The 19,591-nt window shown below is 38.0% G+C and overlaps 1 protein-coding gene across 2 annotated transcripts in view; it reads right to left on the reverse strand.

Annotated features, from left to right (window-relative positions):
* Nucleotides 1-1,401: 1,401 nt before the first annotated feature.
* TLE4 (TLE family member 4, transcriptional corepressor) overlaps nt 1,402-19,591 on the reverse strand; it is a 100,112-nt gene continuing 81,922 nt past the window's right edge. For both annotated transcript variants that reach the window (XM_027737154.2, XM_027737153.2), the window contains exons 9-20: nt 15,563-15,682; nt 14,963-15,016; nt 14,171-14,323; nt 12,806-12,938; nt 12,307-12,500; nt 12,057-12,133; nt 7,876-8,125; nt 6,534-6,781; nt 5,436-5,583; nt 4,692-4,842; nt 4,291-4,367; nt 1,402-3,117 (exon numbers count right to left, since the gene is read on the reverse strand). In XM_027737154.2, coding sequence (XP_027592955.1) covers nt 3,010-3,117; nt 4,291-4,367; nt 4,692-4,842; nt 5,436-5,583; nt 6,534-6,781; nt 7,876-8,125; nt 12,057-12,133; nt 12,307-12,500; nt 12,806-12,938; nt 14,171-14,323; nt 14,963-15,016; nt 15,563-15,682 — 1,713 coding nt within the window. In that variant the 3' untranslated portion in view covers nt 1,402-3,009. The remainder of the gene's footprint in view (nt 3,118-4,290; nt 4,368-4,691; nt 4,843-5,435; nt 5,584-6,533; nt 6,782-7,875; nt 8,126-12,056; nt 12,134-12,306; nt 12,501-12,805; nt 12,939-14,170; nt 14,324-14,962; nt 15,017-15,562; nt 15,683-19,591) is intronic.

Consider the following 19,591-nt stretch of genomic DNA (forward strand, 5'->3'; position numbering starts at 1 on the left):
CCATTAATACACACATTAATAAGCATATATATGGAGGGCTGCTCTAAAAATATATTACTCTGCTGTCAAAACTAGCTCTGGTACAAATTCAGTTGTATGCAAAGTTTTATTCTTTTTAAAGGAATGCTTTATGTTAGATGTTTTAAGTAATCTCATGCTTGAAGTACTACATAAAAATATAACATCCTCTGCATATATTAAGTAGGTCATTTCTCTTTTGTTAGTAAATGGAGTACTCTCTAGCCTTTTAAATTTTTCAATGCTTTTGAAAAGATAAAGTGTCTCCATTATAACAGGTAAATTATGTTTCTTCAGACAAGAGTAAATAATAACAGAGGGTATTTGTACCATGTTTACTTTTATGGAGCATTATTGTATTAAGTGGCACATAACCTCAATATGAGTAAAATCATACATTATTCTGGGAGACAACTGGAAAACTCTTTACCGTTAACTCTAAGGAAACTGATAGCTCTGGAGGAAACTTCCCTCTAGTCTCCTCCATCAACAAGTATTACCCAATCACTCACACTAAAGGTAAATGACTCTATCAACTTAAGGTTTGTTTTGACATTTCAAAAAGCCCCTAAACATTTCTCAGCTTGGGTTCATGTACCAGCAGTCAAGATGGGTTGGCATACCACAAGATGACAGGCTTGCCTGCCCGGGAATTTCCACCATGCATAATATCACTTTTCAGAAATGGGTTATGGGACAATGATTTAATTCCAAATTTCTCTTGGATTTTTTCCATTTCCATTTTTCCTGTTATAGACAGCATAATTCCTTCCCCCCACTGCCTCCCACTTCCCAATAGTGTATAAATTAATTTCCCCTAATTCACTTTAACCCAAGTCCTAATTTCACAGCAGCTGGGCTAAATTCTTAATCTAAAACCCAAATGTAGTTGAGAGAAGCCTATCTATGGGCATCAACAGATTTTACGTCTGGACGGGGAAACCCAGGTGTGATGCTGCAGTGCAACACTACTCCCCAAATCCTGCCAAGCTCTACATACTCCAGCAGGCATGCGAGCAGGAATGGTCCCCAATTTCACTCTCTCCAAGGTATGGGATAACAAAAAGCTTTATGTCAGGTGGACAACTGCCCAAATGGGAGGTGGCAAACTCCCAGGTGACCCAGCCGAAGTCTTGTGGCTAATGCTTCCAAGAGTTCAGAATCACTGCAGTCAAGTAACTTCGAAAACTATAAATTCATTGATTTCACTAGCTCAGATGAAACTCTACATTGTCCCTCAGTGTCAAAACCACAAAGTATCTGTAGTGGCATGTTCTGTGACTGAATGGCTGTTGTCCTTACGGACAGCATTCTGCACACATAACTGAGATTATCACACGCATTAAGAATGAGGGAGGGGAGGAAAAGAAAGAAAAATGCGTCTTAGAAGTTACTTATTTTTAATGCCTAAAAGTCTGAATGCACAAACAATAATCTACCATTATAGAAGTACTGGTGGTCAATACAATGCATTAGAACTATGTACAATGACACAGTTTAGTATCAAAATCTTTCTACAATGTAGAGTATTACGAAACTGTTAATGACATCAAACACTAAGCACTTAAGACACCATTTTTGCTACCACATTTGGAACTTCAATGAACAGTCCATTTTAACTTGCAGCATCAATCCATTTCTAGTATGAAATTAAGTAATTTTCTACTTATACAATAAGATTTATCTACACGGGTCTTTTGATTTTGATCCATAGCAGCAAAGGCACTGTACATCAGCAGATCCACAGACTTAAAGATTTTTTTTAAAGCATTCAAAAAAAAAAAAAAGTCACAGATCATAGTTCAACAGCAACAACAACAACATAAAAAGATAACACGTTGTCTCTGGCACAATGGCTCAGTCTGCGTCCTTTTTAGGGACATCCAATCAAGACTTGGATTGAACTGCTGGCAAACAAAGCAAGTCCTTATCCCAATGAGAATCCATTCCTTTTTGAATGTCGGAATGAGTACTCTTGTAAATCCTACCTTGGAGGTCATTGCTTTTGTAGTTTGTATACTGGTAGGCATCCATTCTTATTTCAGTGCAGTTTCCAAAGAACATATCAAATATTTTTCATAATCTCTTGTAATTGAAAAATTGCCCAAAGACACATATCCCCATTTTCAAGGAAACATTGCAAAAGTTTCCAGAAGTAACAAAGGTGATTCTCTGAGGCAACTTATTGTACTCTCTACAATATAACAAAGAGAGGTGTTTATATTAAAAAACCTAGCTTGACACCAAAATGCTTTATGTTTATCAACAGAAAAGCATTGAGAACAAATCTGTACACAAGATGCTATATTAACATTGCAAATATATAAATTAGCACATTCTTACTTAAATTTAATTTAGATGTGAACTGAATTTGCCATTCATCACAGGCATGTAGATCACTGGCTACAGTTTGCAATTTCCTAAGTTTCCAAGACAGTCTAAAATAGTTAAGATACAGCATCTTCCCACCAAATAATTATACTGTAATAACATTTAGAGGTCTCATTCAAGAACAGGACTAAAAAATATAACAAAGTTTATTTTTTTTTAAATAGAAACTACAAGTCTATTTAGTGTAACTTTAACTATCTCCTGAACATCCTTCTCCAAGATCCCCAATTTATCCACCTGCAAAAACACAAGTATACAATGCATTTTTCAAACTAAAGCCGGGCCAGACAGCTTTATTAAGTCAGTTCATTGTTAGAAAGCCTTCTTTAAACAAAATAAATACATTACAGCTATAATACATAATTAAAGAGTCAAGGTCACTGTTCAGTATGCTTATTCCATCTTCTTCCAAATAGATATCTGACCATTTGGTATCACGAGTTCTTAATGAACATTCACAAACCAATAGCAAGTTAAGAAGGTAAAAATAAATTCCACAACTGTGATGAGCATTTAAGTTTTCAGTTTAGAAAGAAAAAACAAAAGGAATATACAGCAAAGTGCTAGGAGAAGGAGTCCTGTCTGCATTCAGATTTGTCTCTAATAAATAACTTCATAGACTGTAGCTTTCTTGTCCCCAGAGCCAGTGACAATGTATTTATCATCCACAGAGATATCACAGCTAAGCACAGATGAGGATTCTTTGGACTACAAGAAAAGAAAAAGAAAAAAAAAAAGAAATTACGACTTTCCGATACTTCAATCCTGAAGGGTTTCAAGATTAATTGGAAGAGTTTATAGACCAGGAATACACCAAAAACTCATTTAAGTATCAGTACTGTACTTTTGTTACAAGACCAGGTCTCCAAATTTGTTCCACAAAAAGATCTATTACAAGATAAAACAGCTGTGGAAAGGGAAATGAATGTTATGGACCTAAAGATAATCTATCAATCCAATGAATAGAAGCAGTCTTTTCTATATACTTTACAAGGAACGAGCATTTACTGATATTTTACATATTGGATTTGCATAAAAATTAATTAAAAGCATCTTCTTCCCTTTTTTTTTTGTTATAAACCACAAATTCACATGAAGTAGTAGTAAAAAGCCCAACCCATCCACAGGTATAAAATAAGGAGACTCCAAGAATAAACTATATCTCCTCTCACTACTTCCCAAGAGAAAAGACAAAAGCTTTGCGCAAAAGAATTCACATTATCAGGGAGGATGCAAACAGGAAAAGACATTCTAGTGGAAGAGGATGCACAACAAGTGTATAGGAGGTGGATGGGAGACAGGATGTACCGGGTTGCAGTAGCTCTATCTCCTCCAGCTTTTCTGTCTGTGCTGAGATTATGTTAATGTATTGTCACATTTGCCTTGCTGTTTCAGCGCAATATATAACATATGTCCACATTCTTTTCTGCCTGCCACTGCAAGAGCTAAACACTTCCCCATCATGCTATGTTTCGGTGAAGATGCCTCTGCTGCACCGCAAAGGAAGTTTTCTTATCTACCCCTCATTAAGAAAGCTGTACTGGGGTTTTTAACATCACTTTTAAGGGAGATGTGTTCTTGTTAGCATGATTTGGGCTGTCTGTGGGAGACATGAGTTGGGTACAGTATTACAGCAATATGTACAAGATGGTGAAAAAGAAGTGTATTAAAACCAATTTTGTACTAAAGGGCTACTTTACTGTAAGAGCTGAATTACTAAATAAAAGCATATCTTTCTCTAATTACAGACAAATTCTTTAAGGAATACAGTAATTAGCTGCATTTCCATGTGAAAACTCCTTAAATTACTGACAGACCCTGAGATGTGCAGCTCTATTGCACTGTAATGTATGTGGAAAATAGCTTTTAGGAGATTATTACCTGGAATATACTGGCTCCATAAGGTGTTCTCCAGGCATTAAGAAGATTATCTTTTCCAGTGCTTACAAACCATTTGCCTGCAACAGATTGTTTAATGTTATTGTTGCATTTTGTTTTCAAGGAATATACCTCAAGAAACAGATTGATCATAACAACAAAGCATTCACACATATTCAAAGAACAGTAATATTTTCATTTGGTTGCATTATGATGTTTAATCACAAAATAAGCAGTACATACAAAAAGCAGTCGTAGTTTTTAAAATAATCTTAATATTAAAATTTAATACCTAATTTTTAACTATACCCTATAGTTAAGTATCTACATTATATTTTCATTTAAAGATAATTTTGAATTAACTTCTCAGGAAGGAAAACATTGATATATCAAGATTTGCTTACCACAGTGAGCAAATTTGAGTGACAATACACAGCTCTCATGAAGATGTAACTGATACTTGTCCGGCTTAGTAACATGTAGCACCTCGACATTGCTGTTCTCCATTCCTACTGCCAACCACTCACCAGTTGGACAATAGCCCAGTGAGAAGATCTGTAATTAGCACAGCATATGCTTCAGTCAGTAAAGGAATGAGCTTGAGATCCTTGCTACACTGTTAACACTATGCAAAACCACATTTTTTGTCTACTACAGTTTTAAAAACATGATAACTCAATTACTACAGTACTCAAGATAAATTAGTTCATGCAAACACAGCTGTAAAGCTATGCTATTAAATGCTATTAAAACTGCAATAGTGAAATACTGAATCAAGTAAAAGTTAATGTCCGAGCTTATCTGACAGCATTTAAAAATATTTTCATAAAATATTTTTGAACCTCAGTCTACAGAAAGGGAAACAGATTACACACTTGTTTTATAAGAAGATTCGCCATTACTCTAATAGGAGAAGTACTAATCTGTCACATAGTCATAATCCAGAAAGACATTTAGCTGCCCCATTAAATAAATTAAAAAAAAAAAGTAAAAAAAAAAAAGAGTATGACACTAAGTGAAAAATTCTTTGGAGTTCTCTTAGAGCCTGCTTTTTTTTTCAGAAACCCCCTCATCCCCCCCAAAAAAGTGCTTGTTTTAAAAACCCATGATAAACTTTTCTTAACATGCCAATGCTTCTGAGATTGAACCTGTGATGTGAAATCATGTTGCTGTAGCTGTCTCCCTTCTCTGAGATCCCATGATCTGACTGTATTGTCCAAGCCTCCCGTCCATAGTTTGGTGCCATCATTAGAAATGTCAATACAGCTTGCTCCATCTGTGTGGCCCTGAAATTGCCTGAATATATTGAGAGAAGATCAGCATGTTCTTGCACTGGAAAGAGTTGGTTCTGAGCAAGTATACAAAATACTTCCTTTTTCTTTCAGTCCCTAACATGCAGCCATTGAAGACAAAAGTAATGTAGATTCCAATAGCAATCCCAAATTAATATAAACTCTGGGACAATCATGTAAGTTTTTGAATTGATGAAGCAATCAGCCCTGACAGCCAAGTGCTAATTTGATTTCAAAAAGTACACTTTAAGAGTCAGGTACTCTGGAAATCTTTGCTGCTGACTCTGTGATACCCACTATTCAACTTAAAATACTCATTCTCTCCAGTGGAATGTAACATGATCAGGAAAATGACCTTAGTTTAGGAAGAATCTGCAGGTTACCAAAGTTCTTAAAAAAAAAAGAGTGGTCTAAAGGGGAATATCAGGAAGTAAAAGCCTGACTTTACATGCAACATTGACACATTGCATGTAAAAACATACACACAGTGCAGTGCACAGAGAAGCTCTATATGATCGGCTCCTAGCTTAATGTACATCAGTGTTGAGCAGCAACACATGTTCCTAAGAAGCTAAGTTTGCAATGCAGTAATTTACACAGAACTTTACCCAAGACAATTTTGCTGGACCTCTGATTAAAGAGATTAGAGTGAGAGCAGTGTATTGCACAGAAACAAAGAAAACCATCTATTCAAAGAATCTACAGCAGTGTCAACATCAGCTGGTATTAGGGAATTATAGTTATGGGCTGCTCAACAGGGCTGGAATTGTGAAACTATCAAAATCTACAAAGAATCATATAGATTTTTGTCAAGGTATTAGCATGGCTACTGCCAAACAACAAAATATTGGAAGCATCTATGCATACAGAAAACAGCATATATGTGCAAAGGTGCACATAAGGCTGTGTCTAGTTAATTCTTCACAATCTGACGATCCAGTTCTGTCTACCTACCTTACTAAAGTCTGGTTATGCAGATCCCACACTGCAATGTTCCCATCGCTACAGCAAGAGAAGCAGACCTTGGAATCAGGGCTGATAGCTAGGGCATAGCAAGCTGGAGCAGAAGATGTCAGCTCTGCTTTGATGCGAGGAGTTGGAGCTGCCAGGTCCCAAATAGATAACGTGCTGGCTTCCCCACCAACAATCAGGGTGCGGCCATCAGGGAGCAATCTGCAGGAACGGATGTAGTTGTCTCTGTTCTGTGGAGACAGAAGCCATCAAGAGATTACTCATGAGGAAAGAAAACAGCATTAACATGAGAGAAGAAATCCATAAAAGTATTGTATTCCCTCCTGGTTTTAATGAGCCATTTATACTTATGACAATGATAAAAGTGCATTAATGCCAGAAAATTACATGACATTAGGGAAGTACTTCAGCTTGATCTACAAAATTCAGCAGTGAGAGATATTTAATCTTAATTAGCATCAAAATGCAAAGACCTGAACCCAGCCCAAAACAATTCAAGATAGCTGTATTTGACAGCTGGTGTAGAAAGTTATATTTTCATACTCTGTTTATTTCAGCACATTAGCCTCTCAGCATGGGGGATTACCAAATTCCCAGCACACTTCCCCCCTTCCCACTCCAGTGAGACTGGCTGCCACCATCTAGGAGATGTCAGAGGAAAATATTTGGGTAATTTTCTTCATTTGCGTAGCAACTTGTGTAGCAATTCATTGTAAGTCTACATGTGCTGCACAGTTCGTATTTTACTACCTTTGCAACATGCAAGCCACATCTTACCAAGAACTGCTAAATTACAAAAGAAAAGCTGCTAGCAACAGTTCATCTTGTTAGCACATTCAAATAATTTGTGAATAACACTCAGGGATATTTTTAATAATATTTTTAATCTTTGTCACATTAAGATTGGGCGATCCGTTCCTACACATACACAAAACACGTGACACAATCTTCAAATATTCTCAGAGCATACAGCTTTAAGACAGCAGTTTTAAGCATGATAGGATATCAAGCTTTAAGACTGCCAAAAAATGTCAAAGTTTATAAACAATATCTGTTGTGCTGTCTTTGATCTTTCCTCCTACCAATAAAATTTTAGGATATTAAAAATGTTTTGAGTCATTGTGGGGAAAAAACCCCACAAGTATGAAAGGGATATACTTCAACCTCAATTTTAAAAGAAACACCAAAATTACAAATGTAATACTAATCTTTGATACCATGACAGCACTCATATACACACTATTTTTTGCACCTAAGATGTAGCATTGCAATATTAACACAACCTCCTATCTTCTTTCATTGCCATATGCTGCTGTTCACCTACCAGGCAGTCCAGCTGAGAGACAGGGCTCTTGTTGCCAGGGTGGCTGATGTCCCAGACTTTGACGCACCCCTTCCCACCCGTGTACACGTGTCTTGTGGGGTTGCTGATGGTAACTGCACACACAACTTCCCCATGGTTCAGAGTGTTGATCTGACGGGCATGGCGAGGGATTCCTGGACCGATGAGGGCATCAGGAGGGAAAGGAACTGGCTGCATCTGACCATCTGCACTTACATGAAATGAGTATGCTCTGAGGGGGAAAAATTATAGGGGGTGATTTAAAGAGTTTTTCTTCAAGCCTGTTTAAGAAAATAGAATCAAAGACATGTTTCCACTGTAGGCTTTTATATTGTGCCCTTAGCTCAATTTTTTTGCAGTCTTTTTCACAGACTAACCTGAGTTGAGAGGGACCCACAAAGATCCTTGAGTCCACCACTTAAGTGAATGGCGTGTATGGGAATCAAACACATGACCTTGGTATTATTAGCACCATGTTCTAATGAACTTAGCTTATATCAGGTATTTTAATCATGCAAAGAAGAAATATTTATCTATAGCATGGCCCTCAAAGCATAAACTTAGCTAATCACTCATCTTTTAATGTAAAAAGTCAAGCACCAATCAAACGACCTTTTACAACTCATGCAATGATGATTTCTGGCATGACATGACATGACATGAGGCTATATGACACTACTCTTTATTTTGGGGCATAGGCATTCTTAAACTTGGGGATCAGGATATCACTGCATGCAGAGAAGGGAAGGAAGGTTGGGTAAGGGCCCCCTGAAAGACAGAAGTAGTTGGCTGGCTGCTGCAGAGCATGGAAGGTAGCTGCATGCCAGGGGACATTTACTTGCTCACTTTACTGACTCTGATGTGGCAGCTTCAGCTGGACCGCTGCCAATCTGCCCCAAACACACAGTGGCTCCCAAGCCCCTTCAGCAAAACTGCTCAGCACTGTACCTAAGGGTGCAGTGAAACCTCCACCCACCACCAAAGAGCTAAGTCCTCAAGGCACAGTTGCTGACAGCTGACATGACAGACAAGCAAAAATGCACTGGAATGGAATTTTTTGTTGTTTTTTTGTTGTTGGTGGTGGTTGTTTGGTTTTGGTTTTTGAGCAGTTTGGTTGTTGTTGGTTTTGGTTTGGGGTTTTCATTTTTTGTTGTTGTTGTTGGTTTTGGGTTATGTGGGGTTTTTTTGTGGGTTTCTTTTTTTGGGGGAGGGGTTTGTTTTTTGCAGGGGGGGGAGTCGGGTTGGGGTTTTTTGTGTTTGTTTTTTTTTTCACGGACCCAACACAACTACTACAGATTCCAATTTCTCTTGCCAAAATCAGGCCTCTCACTGAGAAAGAAAGTGTTGTGTGACTGCCACTTACGCCTCACTTACCTGTGAATAACCTATTAACAGCTATATCTTAAAATATTTTCCAGGGAGAACAGTTAGGTTGTGAAATTGTCTTGTTCTGAGATGCTACCTGACACATTGCATCTATTACAAGGGCACAGACTTTGTAAGAGGGTTCACCTACACATACCAAGGTAAGCTTAATGGAAGGCTTTAATTTCCTTAGACCTAAAAAATCATCATAGTACTGATGAAAAATTCATTGTCACAAGGTGGGATGAGAAGAGCTCACAAAAAAATCATTTTATGAGAATACTTTGTAAGTTCACTTCCTTAATTAATGCTTCAAAGTCACTGAAGGAAGGCAATGTTCAGAATTCAACTACTGAATTTGGCATTTAAGATTCATAGTGCATTAACACTAGAACAATAATTGTCAGTGGGACAAAATGCAAAGGCATTTTCATCTTTCTGCCCTATTCACAGTGCTTTACACACTTTTCTCACACTGTACTCTGTTTCTTATTCTGGCAAATCTGAGAGACAGATCATATCACCATTCTCTGGTTTTTGACATTAAATACATTCAGGAAACAGTATGACAGACTTCTGTGGTTGTTAGAAGAAGAAAACTGCCTAAAGGAGTAGAAATTAGGGTTTGATCATCACCACAGAAATCTGAAATATCTTCCACATTATCTCCCTACTTCCTGTTTGTGCAGTAAGATACTGAAAAAAGCGGTTGATGGTCATCTAAAATCAAGTGGAATTTCATAATCCTCTTTTCTGATTTCTGTACACAGTCACACTCTGCAGAGCCATGTTGAGCACTAAGTGTATGATACCTTTATCAGCCAAAGTGGTTTTTAGCATCCTTATAATGAACACAGAGAGCATATTTAAAAATTACAGAAATAAATCTTATATCTTATATTATCCTCACTCTATTCATTACTCCATACCAGCACATGTGATTATTTTGTGGTCATTGAGAGCTTGCCTTTTTTTTCCCCCTAAGAACTAACATCGCATGTTGCTTACAGAAGTACTGTAAATATCTTACAAATAACTGACACTATAAACACCTGGTGAGCACCTTTTCCTTCTTTTCCCTATTTATATATTGTACAATAGTCAACATGTTGATGTATCTCCAAAGTGAAAAGAGAGTTATTCGGGGCCAGATCCCTGATGTACTACATGCTGCCCACTCTATTTCAAGATATTCAACAGTGCAGAGAATTTACACAACTTTCCCTCTAAAGAAAAAGGAGAAGTAAATGAGAAAGTAAATGAGAAAGTAAATGAGAAACAATCCTGAATGGAAGCTGTGAGAAGTACCACACTTAAGATGAAGAAAAGTCAATGCCCTCATGCTAAAAGAACCACAGATTTTAAAATTTCAGGCCCTATGGTAGACAAATGATAGCTACATTTAAATGTTTAACGGAGACATCAACACAGCAACAACATTCAAAAACTTTGGAGATGTACCAGAATTGAACTGATTTGATTTCAGTTTACCTCATGTTTTATTCCCCTAAATTCTAGCGTAAGTGAGATGTAAGCAGGGAAGTCCCTGCACCCCTGCAATTGCCATTGCTCAGACCACAGCAAGCAAAGCCTAGCAGATCCAGTCACACTTCTTTTCAGGTCACTGACTCCACGGGGGATGAACTTAAATCCAGCAAACACTTGAACACTATGTCAAGACATTTCTAAGAGCCCATGGTATGTATCAGATGAAGATCTGTACCCCACAGAATTTTTAATCCAAGCAGCTCATCATCAATTTCCATACCTTCCTTGCACAGCCACCTAACAGGGTGGAAAAATTAGTAGAAAGTCAACTGAAGGTGGTTACCATGCTTGAGAGATCTGGACCTGGTTTGATTTGTGTGACACATGTACAAGAAGAGTTATAGGCACTAGGCTTGATCGCTTATGTCACCATATTAACCATTAATTCTGTGTGTGTGCAAGCCCACTGGCAGGTAAATATCCATTTACTCACACATGCAAGTGTGTAACTAACCCCAACCACTCCTCGACAAACACGTTCCTACACAAAAAAGCTAGAGACAGAGTGACACAAACATCCCTTGACCTTCACACTCTGTAGGATGAACTGGTCACAGTGTTCCACAAGTGTCAGAAGGAAGTGGAATTAGATGACCCCTACATAAAATCTGGATCAATGTGGTTTGTGGAGCTGCTTTAGTTTTTCTCCTCTCTAGCTCAAGAGGAATGTGAGCAGAGAGTTCTTTGTCTCTGTAATTCTTCTTTCGAGGCTCACAACATGAGAAGCCTGGTAGAGCAGGTCACCTTTTACAGTCCATTCCATAAAGGACAAATCTGAATATTATGATACAATAATTTTTCAATCAAACAAAACAGGTCAGCATTCCTTTCTCTGCACACTGCTTATAGCAGCTGCTAGGTTTGCTAGTAATTGCAAGGCTTTTGTGAACAAAACAATAATTTTTTTTTAACTGAGAAGCAGAGTACAGTAGAGATGGATAGCTGAGATCCCATTCCAGTTTGCATTTCCACAGACAATCAACCAGTCAGATTTGAAGTTCGCCTTCTTTTTCCATTTAATTGTCTCCTTTACTCTATGTCATCCAGTCCCTGTTGAGTGCTACTAGTCTTCAAAACAAATTTATAAATGTAACTTTAAGATTAAACAGTAATTCTCCTGCTCTCGTTGAATAGCTGTATTTATTTCTATTCACACAGTAGTTTTCAGCAGCTAAGGGGAATTCCAACCAGCAAGGGAACACAACTTCCAACAGATGATTGACTTTTAAAGCTGAATGTTTGATACTCACGGTTTTCCTCCCGGGATGCCTGTGAGATTGGGAGGGATGCCTGGGACTCGCATGTGATGATGTGGATCAAAACCAACCTATAGTTTTCCCCAAGCAAAACAAAAAGGTGTGTTAAAGTAAGAGTTTGGCAAGGGAAGACTGTTTAATTCATGTTCTCCATAGCATGCTCCCCAAACCACAAAGAGAGTGAACTAGAGTTAAACCCACAGGTCTTTAATAAAAACTAAATGCACTAATGGCAAACACTTACCACTGGAGATCGCCCGTAAGCTGCTGCTGCTGCTGCTGCTGCAGCTGCTGCACTCATTTGAGGGGAAATGTTGTGCAGACCGGCATAGGCAGCTCCAGGGCTGGTCAGCTCCCCGTTCATACCAGCATGTGGCACGATACCAAACGGAGTAGGATAAGGGCACGGTACTGCCATAGGTGTTCTTAAACCTGAAGCTATAGAGGGAGTAAAAAAAGAAAGAAGTCACAGAGGCATTCTAGATCCATCAGATGAAACATGAGTTTGGTAAACAGCAAAAAGACCCCAACACATAATAACAAAAAACCCCAAACAAACAAACAAACAAAACAAAAACGGCAACAACAACGAAACACACACACTGTATTACAATGCTGAAGAAACAGCTCAGCACCCAATTTAAGTAACTGTAAGGTGCTGATTTCACACTGTAGATCTAAAGGGAGCCTGGTAAGGGACAAATGGCCACTGTTTCACACCATTGAAATATGTGGACACTAACCTATTGGGTCCACACTTGGGGGTTTGCCAGGCACTGATCTCAGTCCAGGAGTGGAGTTGCTGCCTGGAGTTGGGGCATCAGTCCGTGGAGTTGGGGTATTTGATTTAGACACAGGAGTGGTAGATTTCTCATTCTGGTCACCAAAAAGGAAAAAGGAAGATCGTTTGTGAGTTATTTAAGTCTTATAGGTAGTGGTTGGAAAGAGACAACGACAACCAGAATGCGTATGATTAGTGATATTTAGCTTTTGGGCTTGGGTTTTGACAGTGCTTGGCAATGAAGAGAAGCTGCAGAAACACCGAAAAAGATGGAATGGTTTTGGTAATTAACTACAGACTTCACAGCTTTCTCCATCAGTAGTGTCCATATGATTCAGACTGAGGTAAATGAAAATCATTGCCATCTGACAATTGGCAGCATATGTGAACTCTGTCAGTAGTCTCACTTTGCTCATGGACCTGCTCCCATTATGATTATGATTTTCTGTGAGAGGCCACTGCTGGATGGACAAGAAGGGTGGAAAAAAAATCCCCAAACTGACTGACAACTCATGCCCAGGCATGGTGCTAGAAACACAGGATGGAGACAGTGATGAGTGTAAAGTCAGGGACTGTCCAGTGCCATTCTTGTGACAAGTTTGTTCATCAGACGAATCACTGACTCCCGGACCCGAACCTGTCATTCCACCACCTTTCCTGAGCACAACATTCACTTTAAGCTTTCTTTTTATTTATTTTGCTTCTTTAAATAATCATGTACCCTGCCCTGTGAAGAACTGAGAGGAGAACTACTGTGCAGCTTAGGCAGGTGATTAACTGTGGTCACAAATATGAAAGGAAAGAAGACCCCTTGCAGGCATTTTGCATTATGATTTGTGATGCAAGTCAAGGAAGGCTCTTGTAAATGACAGATTACTTTTTAGATAGAAAATAAGAATTATTGTTGTTGTATATAGCCTGGTAATTCAAACAAAGCTAACAACCAAATCACATCCAAGCAGGGAACTGGATTTGCTATAAACCACAGCACAGGAAAACAGCTCAAGAAACCCCTGTGTACTTTTATTTATTCTCAGATTGACAGCTTTTCATATGGAGGAGGAGAAGAATATCTCTCAGAACAGCAAATCTATCATCTACCCACACCACCAATGAAAACCTCTTCCTATTGCAAAAAAAAAGACTGTGGACTTTCTCAGTATTATGTTATTAAACTTCCTTGAAGACATAAATTAAACTAATTTTAAATTGATGCTTCCTATTGCACTATATTTATGGTGGAAATACAAATTGTGTCCAGAAAAAAATCCAGTAAGCATGCATTTCAGCATACGATCATGGGTCAGGAGCATTCTGAAGCACTTACAAGGCTAAGTTCTTTGGATTTGGAGGAAGGAGTACTGCTAGAAGATGCAATAGATGACGGACTAATTGGTGCATCTTTTTTCAGCAGGCGAGTCTTGTCCAAGCCATTTTCCCGTGGAGACTGTGCTGGGCTCCCCCGGGGAGAAGAAGGATCCTAAACATCAGCAACATGGGTTAGCATAAAAATTTCATACTAGTCACTAGTGTTTGTCTTGAGCAGTCCTTGCTTTGGAATGAAGATCCGTCATAGGAATTGACGTCTTTCTTCTGTTCTCGACTGATTTAGCTGATACAATTGTAAAATCGAGATGGATAATGAAGGACAATCTTTTTTTTAAAGAAAGTCCTAACATTTGATGCCATTAAATCATGTAAAAAAATTTATGGATATTGAAATAGGCAAGTAAGTCTTTTTTTTAGGTGACAGACTGAAAAGGTTTGGTGCACTTAGCAGACCTGATAAAGTTGACAAATTAACTCATGGCCAGAGTGAAAGAAACGACTGTTAGAAGATACTGTTAGATGCTGCATCCCATCTTGTGCTGTGCTGGCTTCAAATATCTCAAGAGAACTTTCTGTTCATATGAGAAACAAAAAGTCCTTTGTAGAAATAAATGTTAGATCTGATTCGTTTTCTAAAGAAAGACAATGTGACTGGATTCCCTCATGTATTTCAAGTTCCTTTATGAAGGCAAACGCTGTAATCTTAGTCATAAAACCAATACACACAGAAACCACTGAAGACACTCCCACCACCATTACTATAAGGTAGAAAAAACACCATTGTGTATACCTCATTGGAAACATCAACTACCAAGTTGTCATCACTCTTTTCACCATCGCTGTCCTGCAACGACAAATCACAATGTTCTAAAACCCATTTATTTAATATCCCAACATCTCTTAAGCATTAAGAAAAAATAGCAAGGCTGCTCACAAATATGCAGTGTACCATTCCCAAGCTTTAAGTGGTAATACAATTAGAATATTTAGATCACCTACAGGGCTTCTGCTTTGCAGGTTGCTATAGCTATAGTATTCTTCTCAGTTTTTACACTGGTAGACAAGGACACACGATGAAAATCTTCATCCAAAGTTGTGCTGCACTATGAAGTGGAGCCAAATTCGAGCCCAGATCTAACAAGTCCCAGCCTAACTAAAGCTCAGCACTACTGTCACATGGCTTCCAGGTGCTCTGTATTTATATTGTTAAAAACACTATCAATCATACACACCGAAAACCTTTAATCCAACACAGACATTAGAGGTAGCCAGCAAGAACTTGTTGAGAATTTGACCCTCAATTTTAAAATTAGTTATGCAGAAGGAATCAGGGTGAAATTTCAGAGGAACACTTAAGTACAACAATGCACAATGCAGACAATTTACTCACATAACGAGCTGCTATTTCCTTTTCTTCTGTTTTCTGTTTTTTACTATCTGAAGAATAATCTGTAGAATTTCTGTGCTTTTCTCCTGTTCTGAAACTGGCTGAGGGAGATACAGAAGAGCTCTGCAGTCCAAAAACAGAAGAAGGAAACATTATCAAGCACTTATTCAAAACAGTGGTTCATTTGTCACGACCCCTCAATACATCTTAAGCTGATAATATGATTTGGAGCTGTTCTTATAGATAGCACTTTGGGTTTTAATTGGTGATAGCTACCCATCAAGTGTCTTATATTAAAAATTGCACACTGTATTGCAAGAGACAGAAAAAGGAGATCAACTGATGACCACAGTGGCTATCTGCAGTGTCAACTGGATGAATGTAGAGCTAATTTGGGTCATTTTAAGAATACTGTGCATTGATCTTGTTTAGTTTTGTTTCCTCTACAAATATGCAGGGTTAAATTAGTAGTCCAAGAAGGGGTGTGTACGTATGTGTGTGTTTGCCTGTGTACATCAAAAAGGACGAAGAGGTTCAACGCAAATCACACTTCAGCAAACATCTGAATGAAGATTTTCACCAAAGAAAGAAGTAGGTTTCTGAACAGTCTCAAAGCAGCCAAGAATAGGGGAAAATACTTAAACTCATTTTATTTTGATGCCGTTTACAATTACAGGCTGTGTCTGCAGCAGATGGAAACAAAATGTAGTGGCTCAGCAATTCTCTTACCATTCTACACTCTCATCTAGTAATGATTGCTAAAGAGCACATGTAGGGACAGGAGAGAAAGAAAGATAACAAGTACTTTATGCACTGTCATCCAAAAATTCTACTGTACTCCTTTAAACAAGGCAGGCAACATTTATCGACTCCTACCATATTTCCAAAAGTTGGTGGAGCCTGTATCTTGGTATACAAAAAATAAAACAATGAAAGATGCAAAGTTCCCTCTGGGACTGATTTTAGCAGCAGCAGTAGCTTTTGGCTGTAGTTCAAGAGAGCATTTAAGCATGCACTAAACTTTATCTCACACTGAAGTCAGTGGTTGAACGTACATAAGTAAGGATGTGTTCAGGCTTTTTTCAGAATTTGAAATGACAGCAATGAAGATGAAAATAATTGTCAGCTGAAACCCTGCTGACTGTTTCCATCACTATCCTCCTTATATAATGGGGTGGGGAGGAACAACAGCTAAAGAAGTCCTTACTGATGGATTTTAGATCCTCCCATTCATCCAGAAACACTGGTTTGGGAGTTCTCCCTCCATACACTACAGACAGCTGTTGTTCCACATAAAACTGTACTACACAGCTGTTTTGTTTTGGGGCTCTCAGTGCACATCTTCCTTGGTTTATTTTACAATTATGAACACGAACATAAACCAAGAAATCAGCACTTACACTGAGTAACTTCTGCTCCATCACTATGACAAAATTTCTTCTTTTCTTTATTACATCACAAGCTTCTGGTAAGGATTTAGAACACTTAACCACAGAAATTAAGCTGTCCTTATTGCCCAAGTCATGTGAGAGAATATTTCTCCCTATTGCGACACTCAATTTTTCTAAAATTTCCAGTTCTTGTCAACAGCATCTCAGATTAATGAGTGGTGGAATTTGCAAAAATCTTCCACATTTTTGACTGTCCATCTTGAATTACTCTCTAAGAACACTGAGTGGAAATAAAAATTTTAGAACAAAGCTAGTGCTGAACACTGCTTGTGCCTTTCCCATTTTCATATCTTCCTGCCTCCCTCTCTCTCTCTCCCTGACGGTATAAAATAAGTTGAAAAGGAGCAAATACATCTTAAAATACTGTTAATTTTGAAGCAGATTATTAATCAATTATTATAGTAAATGACAAAAACTAACAAAATTATTTTTTGCTCTGAAGTGACAACACATGTTCAGACATTTAGAGACAACAGTGGCAGTAGGTACAGAAGCCCTTAAAATAAAGTCCAAGAAGAAACATTAAATGAACTGATGACTTTAAAAACATATTTGTTTACTGCAACGATATAGCATAGCCTTTTGCAAAAGACTTTAATAGCATGCTGCTATTACATTTATATTCATTTACAATTTGGGAGACAGTAGCTTGTAATGTGAATTCAATTCATTATTTTTCAACTTCACCCTACGGAAAGCAATTTGTTTTAAAATGAAGAAAAATAATCACCAATAAACTACAAATCAGAGTGTTGTCTAAAGAATTAAACTACTGCACTTACTTAAACAGAAATACTTATTTTCATAAATTTGAAACCATATAATTTCATTTTTCACAATCTGGTTAGCTATGTGCTATAGATACCATTTCAATCTTTGATTTCACTGCTTAATAAAGTAATAAATTAAAGTTCCCTACTAGAAAGATAAAGTAGCTAATTAACATTAGCATATAAAGGATGAGCACCACATTGGGCATTGGGGTAATGCATGTTGCTTAAGGCTTCTATTGCTTTAAAGATGGATCAGACTCAATACAAATATGAAAAAATCCTCCTGCAGCATGTCACCTGACATTAGCAGACAAATGGAGACAACTCACCTATTGGTAGCAGGCAGAATCTCATTTCCCAACCTGAAATTAGGTCAGTGTACTAGGACTAACATTATTTTGCCTCAAGAGTCAACTAGTACAGAAAAAATCTAAATATTCCCAGTTTTAACTGTCACCCCCCTTTCCTTGCATGAAGCCAGCCTATCAATACCTCTGCGGCACTACCTTCTTTTTCTTTCAACATGAAATGCACCTGCCACATAAAGATCAATGACTTTATGAGATCTCTGGTAATGGTGTTGACAGATCTAAATTTACCTCTTATGCTAAGTAATAAAGACATGTCATACACATAGCCAATGAGCTATGGTGTAGATCTTCCTATGGACGTAATGCCTACTTATTTTCATTGTGCAGGGGACAACGCTGTTACCTGTACTGAGTTCCCTCCACCGTTCGTAACAGCTCTTCAGTCTATAAACATCTGTAAGGATCTATCCTCATTGATAAATACCAGGATGTAACAATGTCCTCATGGTTTCCACTGACATCAGATTCCTGTATATAATCCTGTACACACCTACACCTTGGTTCCTGAGTGTGCAGGCCCACATGTTCCAAGAGAGGCCCTTACATTTGCAGACTGTGAAAGAAAACCTCCATCAAAGCAAATGGTTTAGCTGACAGATTCTGCCCTGTTCCTTGATTAAAACACCAGTGCTCTCCTAACAGCTGTCTTTAAGAGGCAGGAATAGGATGGCTACTTAGAGAAATTAAGTGATTCAGCACTATAACTTGGGAGACTGTAACTTAATGGGCCAGAGCCTTTGTTTTAGTAACTATTAACATTTATAGAGAAATAAAGTCTTTTCACACTGCTGTTTTCTTTAATAAAATGTGTTAATCTACTGAAAGAGTAGCATTTTCCTACTAAATAATGCTGAGTTTGCTCGCATATAATAATTAGATCAGACATCGGAAAAATACTCTTTGGTGAAAGTAGGTTACATTTAGTTGTGTTTGAGCAAAATATACAGGTTTTTCTTATTCTGCTTAGGTAGAACATTTTTATTCATGTTAAATACAACACAAAATGCTGACAAAAAACAACTGAACATACATATTTATGGATAGACTGAGCACATTGCTGTGTTCAAATAATTTGCTTAAGAAGTGGAACAGTGTGTTTCTAGTGCTGGACCCACAGTATTTTTTGCACTAGGCTGTAAAGCATGGCATGCTATGCTTCAGTCTTTGTTTTGGGCAGCGCTGAGAGCAGTGCTAACTGAAACAATCTCCTACCACAAGGATCACTCTGTTTTCTCTCCAACACTGGCAGGACACTGCTCCTGGTGGAGTACCACTGCCATACAGGTGCAAATTAAATAAGTATCAAAAAAGCCATGCAAACCCCTTACGCAGCAGTAAAATTCTCTCCAGCATGCTGTCTATTTGGGATAATTAATAGTTCAAATTGCTAAGGGAAAAAACACTCCCTGTTTTAGCCCCAGGTTCCACTGGAAGTTA

This window comes from Pipra filicauda, unplaced genomic scaffold (genome assembly GCF_003945595.2).
Source record: "Pipra filicauda isolate LSUMZ 115617 unplaced genomic scaffold, ASM394559v2 scaffold466_size504700_pilon, whole genome shotgun sequence".
Classification (NCBI taxonomy): Eukaryota; Metazoa; Chordata; class Aves; order Passeriformes; family Pipridae; genus Pipra; species Pipra filicauda.